At 49.0% G+C, this 14,826-nt stretch overlaps 1 protein-coding gene across 1 annotated transcript; it reads right to left on the bottom strand.

The window, feature by feature from the left end:
- Positions 1-1,579: 1,579 nt before the first annotated feature.
- LOC138811967 (mitochondrial amidoxime reducing component 2-like) lies at positions 1,580-14,447 on the bottom strand. Its single transcript, XM_069999922.1, has 7 exons — positions 14,149-14,447; positions 10,105-10,278; positions 8,006-8,165; positions 6,685-6,825; positions 4,750-4,811; positions 4,590-4,661; positions 1,580-2,505 (listed from the first exon to the last, which is right to left on the bottom strand). The coding sequence occupies exons 1-7, from the start codon at positions 14,427-14,429 to the stop codon at positions 2,379-2,381; spliced, it is 1,017 nt and encodes a 338-aa protein (XP_069856023.1). The 5' UTR covers positions 14,430-14,447; the 3' UTR covers positions 1,580-2,378.
- Between the last annotated feature and the right edge of the window lie 379 nt (positions 14,448-14,826).

The raw sequence follows: 14,826 nt of genomic DNA, 5'->3' as shown, positions 1-14,826 counted from the left end.
GTCATGTTTCTTTTCTAGCTTAATCTTCAGCTTTTTCTCTTTTTTACTCTATTTCTATTACCAAAACGAAGCACAGAACAAGCCACCGCCATCCCAGCCACGCAGAGGCGTCGGCTTGCTGGTTTGCTGGCTGTGTGGAAACTGGTGGCTCAGGCCTGTGATCCCCGCTCCTTGGGAGGCTGAGATCTGTAGATCAAGGTTCAAAGCCAGCCAGAACGGTGACGTCCCTTTTCTCCATTTAACCACGAAAAGGCCAGAAGAAGAACTAAGGCGAGCTGCGGCTCTAGTAGCCGAGCTCAGGGACAGCTCCGGGGACGAAGGGTTAGGAGATGTCATTCACAGGAGACGTCAGGGCTGGGTCTTCTTGCTAAAGCCACTGAATAGGATGCTTGCTGGGGGCAGACCAGTGAGCCGCGGGGAATGAGAGCAGACCCTCGGGGCAGTTCTCTGAATCGACCTGGCAGGATTATGCCCAACCTCGGCCTCCGCAGGGTGAGTTTGGCCTTCATGAGTCTCTGAGGCTAGGGTTATCCTGAGTGTCTGAGGACGGTCCTGGGGGCGATTGGGCCTTTTCCCCAGCTGGACCCGTGAGTTACACGATCTGTCTTTCTAAAGTGTTGTTCCTCAACAGACGTGTGTAGATCCGGGGAGATTGTCTGTCTTTTCCCTCCCCGCATCAATCGCCCCTCCCTCTTCCTCTCTCTCCCCAGGGCTGTGAAATCAGAGCCGCTGTGAAATCAGAGCCGCAGTGTTGGGAGGTGGGGAAACCGCTGGCAATGCATGCTGCTGTAATGCACCCAAAAGGAAATGTAAAAGAAGATGGCTGGCTTTCCCCGAGCGTGGTATTTGTGGGCATTTGTGAGCACGCCCTCCAGCGCAGTTCTCAGCCGCTCCCCCAAGACCAGCTGATCTGGCTAGGCCTCACTGCAACTGGCCTTGGGCCCTGGTGGAAGGAGGGTGAGCGGGTGACTGACCTTCTCATGTAAAATGAGGAAAAGCCAAAAGCAGACTCCTCATCCACACCAAAGACAAAGTAGGATTGAGATTCTCATTTCAGAGCAATAAAGAAACCACAATTTTTTAAAGTGGGTTAACTCATTCACAGGTTGAGTATTTCTTTGTTTATGGATATTGAACTAGTTCATGTCTGTTATAAATATATAGATATGTGTACTTTTAAAACGTGTTCATGCTTTCTCCCATTCCTACATCTCAAGATTCTCTTAAGTTCCCCCCCCCCCTCTTCATTTCACTTGGAATTGCATTTGGAGGTACCTTTGCTACACAGAAACAAATTCCTTAGGACTTAATAAAGTCATCATCAAATAGAAAAATATGGTCTATAAAATAATTTCACAGTCCATCATAACCCTGGAGCGGAAGGACCAGCCCAGTGGGCATTTGTGAGATTGTTAACCCTTCAGAACATTTTCTCCCTTTTCTTCTAAAACAAAGAATGATAGGTAATAAAGTTACAATTTTTTCAGCTTTTTAGTTAACCCTTGACACGTGACACATTCACTACTCATCTATATTAAAGGTAGGGACCAAAAAGAAATCACTGTGACAACATTCAAAATACTCATACAAATTTGTTTATTTAAAAAGCCTTCACTACTTAAAATTAATACACCCTCATATTCCCAAATCATTTTGATAATGTGTCTTGCATTAACCTGGGGCATCCAGAGCCCTGGAAAGTCAAAATCAAGAGGTTGGTTTTCAGGGAAAGAGGGGCTAAGGCTGGATGGGAGGGATTTGCTGAGGTATTGCTGATGTTCTTGTTAAAAATCATCATCAGAATTTTCCTGATTGCTGAAAGCTGAATGAACGATAAAAATTTTCTTGTTAGTTGGACTAACAAGAAAATTGAAACACCACAGTTACTTATTGAGGTTAATGATGGCTCACACTTATAATCCGAGCTACTCTAGAGGGTGAGATCTGAGGATCCCAGTTCAAAGCCAGCCTGGACAGTAACATCCATGAGACTCCTCTCTCCAGTTGACCACCAAAAAGTTGGAAGTAGAGCTGTGACTCAAGTGGTAGAGCATTAGCTTTGAGCACAAAAGCTCAAGGACAGCATTCAGGTTCTAATTTCAAGATCCCCCCCCCCACACACACACACACACAAACTCTCTCTCTCTCATTCTATTCAAATAGGAAAGAGAGCTGGAGAAGACTGAGTAAAAGCATACAGATTACTGAAAGGGAATGGAACACAAGGACATTTTTCCACTTCACCAACTGTTCATTTGCCAAAGAATCAAAGTAGCATAATGTAAAAACCATCTTCACACAAGCAAACGAGGAGACAGCTGGGCAATGCGGAGATCTAGACACAAAGTCGAGCTTTTACCAGGCACCCTGCTGGATCCTCACTCCACCAGCTGATACACAGGGTCGCCAACTTGCAGGTTTCCAACTTTTGTCACAGAATAATAGACCCCAAAAAGTGGGGAGGACTTGTACAGGTGCCTTTCAGAAGGATCGCACAGACGGTAACTGAAAACAGCAACGAATTCATCATCAGACACACAAGGAAATAACAATGGAAGGCCACAGAACTCAGTTTCCTTCCCAGCTTGGTTATAAAACCAACAGCAAACCTTTTCTTAAAAGGTTATCAGGGAACTGTGTAAACAATCAAATTGCAAACAATTCTGTGTTTTCTAGAAGGAACCCAAATATCTAAACAATCCCCCCCACAAGGCTTCAATTTGAAGTCAAAACAAAAAGCCTTATTATATGTGTGATTATAATACAAATTCTTTGTTCACATAGACACAAACTTCAATGAGACAAGTATTTATGAAAATTCAGAATAAGGGTTGGGCACACCAGTGGCTCACACCTATAATCCTAGCTATTCAGGAGGCTGAGACCTGAAAGACCATGATTTAAAACCGGCCCATTCAGAAAAGTTCATGAAACTCTTATCTCCAATTAACCAGTAAAATGCCAGACTGGAAGTGTGGCTCAAGTAGAACATTAGCTGTGAGCAAGAAAGCTGAGTGGACTCTGAGGCCCTGAGTTCAAGTCTTGATATGGGGGGAGGGAGAGGGGGGACAGGTACTACATTGAGAGCTAAAGTCAAAATTCTTTAAATAAGAAAAGAAAAAATCTATGGCACAATAAAAGTTCTCTGGAATACAAACTCTCACAACCCATTATGTTCCATTATTTCTCATATCTCATTATGCATAATTTCAATTATGCTAATTCTAATAAAAGAATTTGAGCCAGGTGCTGCTGGCTCACACCTGTAATCCTAGCTACTCAGGAGGATGAGATCTGAGGATCACAGTTCTAAGCCAGCCTGGGCAAGAAAGGCCGTGAGACTCTTTTTTTTTTTTTTTTGTCGGTCGTGGGGCTTGAACTCTGGGCCTGGGCGCTGTCCCTCAGCTCTTCAGCTCAAGGCGAGCGCTCTACCACTTGAGCTACAGCGCCACTTCCGGTTTTCTGGTGGTTTATTGGAGATAGGAGTCTCACGGTCTCTCCTGCCCGGGCTGGCTTTGAACCGCGATCCTCAGATCTCAGCCTCCTGAGTAGCTAGGATTACAGGCCTGAGCCACCAGCGCCCAGCTCGTGAGATTCTTATCTCCAAATAATCACCAGAAAACTGGAAGTGGTGCTCAATGGGGTAGAGCACTAGCCTTAAGTGGAAAAGCTCAGGCCCTAAATTCAAGCCCAATAACTAACAACAACAACAACAAAACCCTTGAATACATATTAGGCCTTCATTTGGAAGTATACACACAAACATATTAAAATTTAGATGAGGAGCTGGGAATGTGGCTTAGTGGTAGAGTGCCTGCCTAGCATGCATGAAGCCCTGGGTTCCATCCCTCAGAAAAAGCCGGAAATAGCACTGTGGCTCAAGCGGTAGAGTGCTAGCCTTGAGCAAAAGAAACTCAGAGACAGTGCCTGTCTCTGAGACGAGAATATTAACATTTCAAAATGGAACTGTAGACAATTAAAAGCCAGGTTGGGAGTGTTGGCACATGCTTGTAATCCCACTTAAATAAGAGGCAGAGCACTGTGCTGGTGGTTCAAACCTATAATCCTAGCTACTCAGGAGGCTGAGATCTGTGGATCACAGTTCGAAGCCAGCCTGGGGAGGAAAATCCATGAGACTCTTATTTTCAATAAACTACTCAGAAAAAGCTGTTAAGTGGCACTTTGGCTCAAATGGTAGAGCACTAGCCTTGAGCACAGACAGACTCAGGAACAGAGCCCAGGCCTTGAGGTCAAGCCCCCCCCCTCCAAAAGGAGACAGATAGAAGGATCATGATTTGAGGCCAGCCCAAACAAAAAAGTTAGTTATGATCCTATCTCAAGAAGAATCCTACATGCCTGCAATCCGACTACTTGGGAATCAGAGGTAAGGGGACTGCAGTCTAAAACTCACTCAGGTCAAAGCTCCCCAATACAACAACAACAAAATTATCAAAAGCTCCTCCCATGGGGGGAGCAGGAAGAGAGCTACAAGTATTCCCACAAAGTCACACTCTAAAGGTGGAGTGTTTAAGGAGGTTCCACAAAGCCTAGGCAGGGCACCAGGGGATGCCAGGGTGGGGCTGCTTTACCTTTTCAGGGTTTCCAGGGGCTCCTTCCTGTCTATGATTCCAGTGTCGGGGTCCACTGTGGTCATGATGCACCTGCCACACAACAAGCGAGGGTCAGGAGGGCTGGCATCATGCCCACGGGCACCCCCACAGCCAGGCCGGCTCTCACCGCCGCCCTTACCGAGAGCAACACTGAACCTTCTTCAGCTCCACATCACCAATCACCAGCTCATCCCAGGTATCCTGGAAGGAGAAAGGGGAACGTCATCTTTGGGAATCGGGTTCTGGTTGGTTCATCCATTGGCTGACATCACAGAGCAACCCAGTGGAAGAGGACACAGGAGACCCCAAAAAACCATCTCCAACAAGGACCGAAGGGAGACAGTGTGTGGCCCAGTCCAGGGTCTGTCCATTCCCCATTCCCCCACCTCTCTTTTTCTGGGGGTGGCAGTCAGGGCTTTGGGTGCGCTAGGCAAGCTCTCCATGGCAGAACTCCAGCCCCGGACATCTACCTCTCCACTTGCCATCTCGAAACCCTGATTCTGTCAGCACAGTAATCACACTGCTGCCACATGGTACAGTGTGCAATGAGCTTCACAATGAACTAGAAGACTCATTAGTCAACAGTTAGAGGCCGCTCTCCTTACGCGGACTCACACACGTGAAGGTTCAAGCTGGGAACTATTGGCTCACACTTGTAATCCTAGCTACTCAGAAGGCTGAGATCTGAGGATTGTGGTTCAAAAACTGCACAACACACACACATATATACAAACATGTGTATACACAAATATACATATATAAACATATACCTACAATAGGTGAAAGGTATTGGTTATATTACCTATACACACGTGATATGATCTACTCTGACAGATACACACGAATGTATATGTGGTTGTCTCCCTGCATCCAAGGGGGATTGCTGCCAGGGCCTCATTTCAGATATCAAACTCTGCAGGGCCTAGAAGGGAGATTTAACACCACACAAAAAGCACCACAGTACTAACTGGGTCTTCAAAACTCAAAAAAACCTCCTCCCACCTGGCAGGACTACAGCTACAGAGTGACACACAGAGGTGTGGATGCTCTGCATTCCCAACAGGAAAGTGTTTTGGGGTGAAACAAACTTCATATTCTACAGCCAGTTGGCTGAAGAACTGTCTGCTTCGTAGAAGTCCAGGGCCCAGCCTGTGACAAATGGAGCTTCCATATCTCCACCAAGACCTGTAAAAATCATTGCTCAAACTATGAGATGACCGTAGCCTGTCGCAGACTTCCCAGTGACTGTGACCTCCTAGACCAGGGAAGTGAAGAGTGGTCAGACGCCTTGGATCAATGCAGCCAGAAAACAAAAATAAAGTAAGATAAAAAATAAATAAATAAATAAATAAAAATCATTGGTGGTCTCTGACCACACGAGGGCGCTGTGGCCACAGGAACAATGTACTGTGGAGGCTTTCAAAGCACTTTCTACTCTTTTCCAAGCAGCTTCTGCACAGAGACTACGATCGAAAGCCAGAAAATACAAAGAGTTCAGTTAGATGTCTTAGCTTAACAAAACAGACTCAGGTCTTCTGCTATCAAACTATTCTTCAACTGCAGGAATCTTGTTTAGATTAGCAATTTGTCTGGCTTTCTAAGAATCATCTCCAGCATCTCCAAATGCCCACTGCTCTAATTAACAATCGTTATTCACAATTAGATCACGCCTAATCTGATCACTGTATGTTGTCATAAAAAGTTATTTGCGGTAAAATTAAATAACAAGCCTATTCTGTTTAAGTGCAAATATTAATTCCATTTTAAAGGAAAATAACAAATTGTAAATGATTGAAAATGAAATTAAGTTAATAATAGTTCAATTTCCCATTATCATCTAATAGACACATACAACTTAATAAAATGGATTCTTTAGGAAGATTCTAGGGTTTTCCATAAACATGAAATCCACTAGAGGGGCTTACTTCACCAGCTGGTTAATGGCGTGAACAACTCCAAGTGAAGATGAATCTTTCACAGCCAGCACTAGATAAGCTGCCGCCCTACCCAGCTCCCTTGGCTGCCCCTGAGAGGGGGGTCTGACCAGAACGCCCAGCTTGGCAGGCCCCCTTACCTCCTCAAAAGCGCCGCAGCCTGTCACCACGATATTTGGCCTGAAGTTCTCCATGGTGACTTTTTTCTTCAGCCTGGTGTTCAGATCTGCCAGGGAGGCATCAGAGAGTATGTGCACGGGGCTGGCGTCTGGATAGGCCACCTGCGCAGAGAACAAAGCACAGCCAGGCTGCAGAACCCTTCGAGACCTCTGAGCCTGGCTGCAAAGCTGGGTGAGGTACGGAAGCAACACCACCTAACTGGTGTTCAGGACACAGAGGTGTCTGGGCTTGGAAACGGGCTGAGCCCGTGCTGGAACACAACCTCTGTCCACACACACAGCAGCAGAACCGCAGCTGGGGCACCCTCTTACCAAATGCTATTTGCCATTCACCTCACAAACAAGGCTCTGCTGCCAATCACCTACACTCTAGTAAGAATTTGGTCCCCTCCGTTCACTCATTAAGTATTTACTGATCATATACAGGCACCAGATACTGTTCCATATAAGAAACAGAAAATTAAAAAGCGTTGCCTTCGAGCCGGGCACTGGTGGCTGTAATCCTAGCTACTCAGGAGGCTACTGAGGATCGAGGTTCAAAGCCAGCCCGGGGAAGGAAAGTCTGTGAGACTCTTATCTCCAATAAACCACTAGAAAACCGGAAGTGGCACTGTGGCTCAAGTGGTAGAGCGCTTGCCTTGAGCTGAAGAGCTGAGGGATAGCGCTCAGGTCCAGAGTTCAAGCCCCATGACCAACCAAAAAAAAAAAAAAAGCATTGACTTCAAGATGCTTCTAGTTCAAGGGATGGGGGGGGGGGGGAGAAATTCCTGGAATCCTTGCATTTTGAACTTTGGGCAGTAGAAGAAACAAAGACCTCTGTCTTTGGGTCGCAGGGACAGTTTTGTTGGGAAGAAATCCTACCCAGTGCCTGAATTAAAGGCACCATCCCAAACTGAGAAGGAGGCGAGGAGGGCGGGGAGATGAGAGAGAGCCGACCCTTCTGCCATTTCAGGAAATCAGATTTCGTCCCAAACAGACTTGTCATGTTTGCTTCTCCAACTACTGTCCTCCCAACTTGCACATCATCCCTGCCCTTCCTCCCATGGCACCAACTAAACCCGGTCCTTGAGACTCCTGAGAGATGCCAGTGTTGAGACTACCCTCCTCCCACCTTCCTCTCCAGCCTCGGCGTCTCTGCCCAGGTTACACCCTTGGAACCACCCCACCCAAGCCAGGACCATGTTTTACTAACTGGGCCCCGTGGGAATCTCCCATGGGCCCAAAAGGAACTCAGAAGGTTTAGAGTGATTTGGTTACAGATACAGACCCTCTGTGAGCTCACCTGGTAATTCTCATTAGTAGGTAAAATCTTCTTTGATACTCGTCCCTTCATGTTGGTTTCAAACTGAACTAACCTGAACGCTTCTGTTTTCAAGAACTTGGTGAACCACTGGGCTATCTCGTCCCCACAGTCTCGGCCTTGAATGTCAATGCCAAAGATCCTGCAGGAGTGAAAGACAGCACCGGGTTACTTCTAGGGTTACACTGAATGATGTATCAGCAATGCCACAGCTGGGACCACCAGGAGTTGACCATCCCAGGGGGCTAATACACGGTCCTTGGGCCAAAGCTGGGCAGGAGTGGATGAAGCAGGGGTAAAACTTACACGGGGATAGAGGGGGGCAGCAGGCAGGGCAAGAGCTCCCCAAACCCTAATGTGCCTGTGAGTCAGCTGACAGAACCTGGTCAAATGCAGAGCGTGCGTCAGTGGGTCTGAGTTACAACCAGGGGGACAGGAGATGGGCATTCGTTGCTTTTATTTTTAATTTGTATTGTTATTACAATGGTGATGTATACAATGGTGATGTACAGAGGGGTTACGGTTTCGTAAATCAGGTCATCAGTACGTCTATTTCAGACATGGTCACCCAGGTGGGCATTCTTAACGAGCTTCTAGATGCTGAGGCATGGGTCATGAGGACTGAGTTACTCTTGGAGGGAGGGACACAAGACAGATTCACGCTGCGCTTGAAAAACAAAGGCCTGGTCTCAAATCATTCATCAACTGTGACACTCCATTTTGGGGTGTAAATTGGACCATTTTGGGGTGTAAATTGGAGATAATCATAGACTATCTACCCACTGCAAATGGGGAGATGGGTCACATTAGCTAACATAGTGGTCTTTAAGTCTGTTTGGGGTTTTTTTTTTCCACTTTATTTCTCTAGGAGGTTTTAAAAGCCATGGAATTGTCACAGGACTATAAATTGGTAGGTATACTGGATTGATGAATCCATCCATGGTCAGTTATCTCATTAATCATGTCCACATAAGCAAGGGTTCATAGAATCCCAAAGGTCTGGGTTCTAGGTTCCTGGGAACACAGAAGTGTGTAGAGACATCCAACCAGTCGAGGCCATGGGAGAAGCTCCACCCCCTGCCCAGTCTTGGCACCCTGCCCCACCTCCAGCTGATTCTTCACCCTTAACCTCTGAGACAATCTTTCTTTCTGTGTTGGGCTCTGGGGCTCAAACTCAGGGCCTCATGCTCTCCTTTGGTTTTTTCTACTCAAGGCTGGTGTTCTATAGATTGGGCCATACCTCCTCCCCTGGCCTTTTGTTAGTTCACTGGAGTTAAGTGTCTCACAAGCTTTTCTGCCTAAGCTGGCTTTGAGCCATGATCTTCAGCTCTCGGCCTCCTTAGGATTATGGACATAGGCTGCCAGGGCCCGGCTTGGAATGTTCTTTATAATATTATAAACTGGTACCTGTGTTTTCCTGAGTTCTGTAGGCTATTCGGACAGATGAACTGAATTCAAGGAGAAGCTTGTGGAAACCTCAACTTCAAAACTAGCCAGTCAGGAGCACAGGCCACTTGCTAGGGTGTGCTGGTCACAGGGTGGTTCTCTGTGCCCTGGCTGCTGTTACTGGGGGAATCTGCTCATGGAATGATTTCTTTCTAAAGACAGTCATTTCTCTAGCCATGAATCTTAGCATACCTGACTAAAACTAGTCCCGCACTGGGCGCTGGTGACTCACGCCTATAATCCTAGCTACTCAGGAGACTGAGATCTGAGGATCACAGTTTAAAGCCAGCCTGGGCAGGAAAGTCTGTGAGATTCTTATCTCCAATTGACCACCAGAAAACCAGAAGTGGTGCTGTGGCTTAAAGTGGTAGAAAGTGCAGAAAAGTTTAGGGACAGCACCAAGTCCCTGAGTTCAAGCCCCAAGACTAGCAAAAACAAAAAAAACTAGTCCAAGGTGCACTCAAAGCAACATTTTACCAAACCTGAGCCCTGCCCAATCCCAAGCCAGACTATATAGTCCCTTAATAGTTCCTTGACCAAGTTCATCCTTTGTACAAACAGTAGCCTATGTAGAGAGGAGCCCGGGGAAAACCATCTCTGTTACAGCTCTCCACTGTCCCCCAATAGAACAGCACCTGCAGTCATGGATCTTGTTCGAGGAAGGCATCTTGGTAGGTAAAACCATCTGGTCCATGTCTGGAGCCTTGAAGATCAGGCAGTCATTCTCAAAGGTGATGGAGACCAGCACTAGCCGAGGCTCCTGCCGGGCTGTGACCATGTGTCCATCTTCCTTAATCACCAACCAAAACCTGCAGGGAAGCGGACAAGCGCACACTCAGAAAATCCCTCTCCAGAGCTTCCTCTATTCATTCTTTCTTTTTCTTTCTTAATTTCCTTCTTTCTTCTTTCTGTGGTACTACAGTTTAAACTCAGGGTGTTATGCTTGCTAGGTTGGCAAGCTTACCTTTTGAGCCATATCTCTGGCTCTTTTTTCCTGGGGTTTTGTTTGGTTGGGTTTGTTGTTTTTTAGATAAGGTGTTGTTTTTTCCCTGGAGCAGCCCGGACTACCATGCCCAACTATTGGTTGAGATTGAATCTCATGAGCTTTCTTGCCCCAGCTAGCCTCAAACACTCATCCTCGCAGTCAGCCTCCCCTCCTGAGTAGCCACGAGGACCTGGTGGCTGTGGCCAGCTTCTTTTAATACCTAAATGTCTTTCCTCTGTGTTTCTGTCTTTTTTTTTCCTGTTGAAACACTTCTATGAAGTTACTCTTTCCCGCTTTCTCTTTCTGTTCCCACTCCTCCTTCTTTCTGTTCTTCCTTCCTTCCCTCTCTTTATTTTCCTTTACTTTGCTACTGTCTTCCCAAAAGCCGGCGGTGCTGGGTGGTGGCAAGCCTCCCCTCGAAAGAATCTACCTTTTTCTTTCTAGGTGTTTCTTTGGTTTCTAGGTTTCTCTGATCCGCTCACCTGTAACGCAGGGCAAATTCTCATTGTTTCATTCAAGTCCTGGCCCCTGGGCTGAGGCTATGTCCCACTTCGGGCTTTATCTTTGGGCTCTGTGCATGGGGAATATTTCCTTGAGTGTTCATACTTAATCCTCAAATGGATGGAATGGCATTTGGAGGTGAGACCTGTGAGCACGGACTGTCCTCATGGATGGATGACTCCAGCCGTGGCTCCACGCATCACTGGAGCCGGTGGCTTCACTTGAAAAGCCAGGTCTCTCTGGCACACGCAGGGCTGACCTAGGCCTCGCTATGATGCAACCACCAGCCCCCGCCAGAGCCAAGTGCTGGGACTTTCCATCATTTACAACCTTGCGCTAAGTAAACACCCTCCGTCTAATTATTAATTGCCCAATCACAGAGATTCTTGCTACCGCAGAGCAAAATGACTTTGGTTCATCTCACCAAAGGCCACACCTTTCCCTTCTAGTCCAGCAGTCATCGATGGCAGCTCCAGCCTTCTACAACCACTTGGGGCTTCGCTGCTGTGGTTGACAAAGGCTAGAATTGCAATGAGCTCCAACTTGGGACAGAGCAAAACCTACACACTGTAAGAGATTAATGGCTGTCATCTGTTATGCCTGCCACCTGGTTACCTTGTCAACTTTGTAATGATACTTGGCATCCCCTGTGCCCACGTAACATCCTCTAATAGGAATAATTAGTTCTTCTGACAGATGTGAAAGACAGGGTGAGTTTCTCATGACAAAGGGCTTCGAGCCCCGTCAGCAAGAGTCAAGCGAACGCTGTGATTGTACAGGTAAAACATGAGCCTGTGGGAAAGGGATTGGGACGGAGCTCAGATCCTCCAAAAGTGCCACTGTGCCGAGCGAGGGACCACCATGAGGAGGCCAAGGCAGAGGCCATGAGAAGCTCATTTGCTTGTTACAAAGTGACCTGAGCAGGAAGGCCTGAGCCTGATCGTGGAGGAGAGGCAGGAACCCCACTACAGAGGGTGGAAAGGAAAAGGCAAGCGGAACAGGGCGAGAAATGACACGCTGAGTTTCTCACCTAGGATCACAAACCCAAGCTGTGCGGGCAGGATTTGAATTCAGAGCTGAGTGAACACCGTAGTGTGTGTGCTGTGTGGGTGAACACCGTAGTGTGTGTGCTGTGTGGGTGTAAGAACTGGATGGAGGATCAGAAGATCTCGGGCCAGGCCCTGTAACCTCCCAAAGCCTCCTCCATAATAAACATGGGGACGCTTTTTCACTAAGGGATTGTTGTCTACACAGAGGAAACCTAGGCTGGCTTTAGAAAGGGTACAGACAGAGAAAATGGCTGCATGTGGTTTACAAGGACAGGGAAGACCTGCCCAGCTCCTGTCCATGCCAACTTTCGGCTGAATGGCAAAGTTCAGAGTCCCTAGCCAAACCCAAGGGCAAATATGCTGAGCTTTGAACGGAAGTGCCACAAGCAACAGAGGGCAAAGAGCACTTAGAGAAGAAAATCTCAGCTTCTTCACACAGTTCCAAAGGCACAGGTGCAGAAGGTAGTTATTCCACAGAGTCCTTTCTCTGCCTTCTGGGGATGTCTGTGGTCATCTTATTGAAAACTCAGTGAGCTCAGTTCTTCCTGGCCAGCTCACTCCTAAATATGTTATCCTTGATTAAATAAAGTCTAGGGGAGACTAGGCCTTAGAGACCAGGAGGTTCCACTTTCTGACAAAGCCAAGGCTCTGTGAGGTTAGATGACCTTGCCCAAAGGCTCCCCGTCCTCCTGGCAACTTTTCCACTCACACACCACCCACTGCCTTTGCAGAAGGAGCAGGAGGGAGTGCTGTGGTCTGAGTTCAAATCCCTCCAGCACACACTGGTCTGTGATCCTGGGTAATACACTCATCTTGTCTGACACCATTTCCCCATTAGCAGGATTGGGCTCATTCTAGCCCAGCAGATACTTACAAAGTGTGAATCAGCTAATCTACAGGACAGGATTTCATTCCATGTCTCTGCATATTGAGCACTGAATAAAAGTTCATTTGATGGCCCCCTCCTCCACCCTCTTCAACCTCACCTAGTGTCATTTCAAGAATGTATCTTGTGTCTGCTTTGGCAACACATATACTGAAAGTGCAAAACAAACGTGACAGTTTTTTGTTTGTTTTTTTTGGTCCAGCCTGTGGCTTGAACTCAGGTCCCAGATGCTGTTTCCGAGTCTCTTTTTGTTCAAGCACTCTTACCACCTGAGCCACAGTGGTACTTCTGGCCTTTTTTGAGTAGTTGATTGCAGATTGTAGTCTCAAGGACTTTCCTACTTTCTTACCAGGGCTGGCTTCAAACCTCCTCAAATCTCGGCCTCCTGATTAGCTAGGATTACAGTCATGAGCCATTGGCACCTGGCTACAGTTCTAAGGATTTGACAATGCTCAAGGAAGTAGAAAAGCAAAGATAGCACCAGTCTAGCCACACCACGATGATGAGAAGTTCAGGAAAGCAAGTTATTCTCACCATCAGAGTGAACAGAAAGGGGAGCAGACACCGCGGGATAGCCTTGAGCATGAAGAAAGTACACAGGCCCACTTCCCGTGTGTGTGTGTGTGTGTGTGTATACACTCCACTCTGCTTCCCGTGTGTGTGTGTGTGTGTGTGTGTGTGTGTGTGTGCGTGTGTGTGCGCGTGCGTGCGCGCGTGTGTGTACACTCTGCTTCCTCCCCAGCGTGGCGGGAAGGGGTCCAGTCCCCCTGAGCCTGAAGTCCTTCCAGCACAAATCAGGTGTCTCCCATCGCTCAGACTCGACTCAGCTCTTAGCAGATGGGTCCCAGAGAAAACCTTTCCATTACAGCACCAGAAGCACCTGAGGGGTCTCCACCGCTCCGCACTCCGTGGGCCCCCCGACCTGGTAATTCTGCATTTGGACTAGGGTTGAGATCTAAGGCAACGATTGTTTATTTAAAATAATAATAATAGCGAACAGCTCTGCAGGATTAGAAATCTGGGGGGAACATCCCTTAGGAGCACGTGGTCTGCCCACACCGCTGCACAAGGCTTCCAGTACAGCGGGAGCCCTGACTTCGAACCAGGATCCCCAGATCTCAGACTTCTGGGTAGGATTACAGGCCTGAGCCACCGCGCCTGGCTCAATGCAGTTTTTCCCTCCCTCCCTTTTTCCTTCTCTCTTTCCCTCCCCCCCCTCCCGCCCCCGACCCTGTCCCGCGCGGGGCGGCTGGCGTACCTGTCCCGCAGGCTGCCGGTGCGCAGCCCCATGGCCGTGATCTCGGCCGCGTCCACCGGGACCCCCATGCACGACTTGACCGGGTAGATGCAGACCTGGGACACGGTGCCCACCCGCTGCCGTCGCTGCCCGCGGCGGCGGCGCCGGGCCTGCGCGCGGTGGCAGGCCGCAGCCCCCAGCGCCAGCGCGGCCAGGGCCAGCGCGGCGACGCCGAGGCGCGCGGGGATCGGGGAGGCGGGGAGGCCGAGGCGGGCCGCGACCGCGGAGCTGGCGGCGCCCATGGCGGTGGGGACTGGCGATCCGGGGCGCGCGTGGGGGCACACGGGTCCGGGCCGGGAGGGCGGAGCCGGAGGCGAGTGCAGCCATTGGTCGTTGGGCCTTCGAGCGGCGTGGGGCGGGGGGGGGGGGGGGAGGCGCGGGGCTGGGACGGCTCCGCCGGGGGCGGGGCGGGGGGGGGTGCGCGCTGGGCCCGCGATCGCTCGTCCCCCCCACCCCCCCGCAAGGCGAGCGTGATACCCCCCCCCGCTGACCGCTCCCCTTCACCCCGAGGCGCGCGGCTGAACTTGGTGCCGGACCCAAGGCCCGGAAACTTTGTCCGCCTTTGGGAGCCGCGTGTCCGGGCCCGTCCCGCCGCAGGCCCCAGCCCAGCCTTTCCTTGGAGCTGGGACCAGGCAGGGT

The sequence above is a fragment of the Dipodomys merriami genome, unplaced genomic scaffold (assembly GCF_024711535.1).
Source record: "Dipodomys merriami isolate MVZ:Mamm:240054 unplaced genomic scaffold, mDipMer1.0.p SCAF_551, whole genome shotgun sequence".
Classification (NCBI taxonomy): domain Eukaryota; kingdom Metazoa; phylum Chordata; class Mammalia; order Rodentia; family Heteromyidae; genus Dipodomys; species Dipodomys merriami.
The sequence above is the reverse complement of the archived record's forward strand: the minus strand, read 5'-3'. Positions and strand labels throughout refer to the sequence as shown.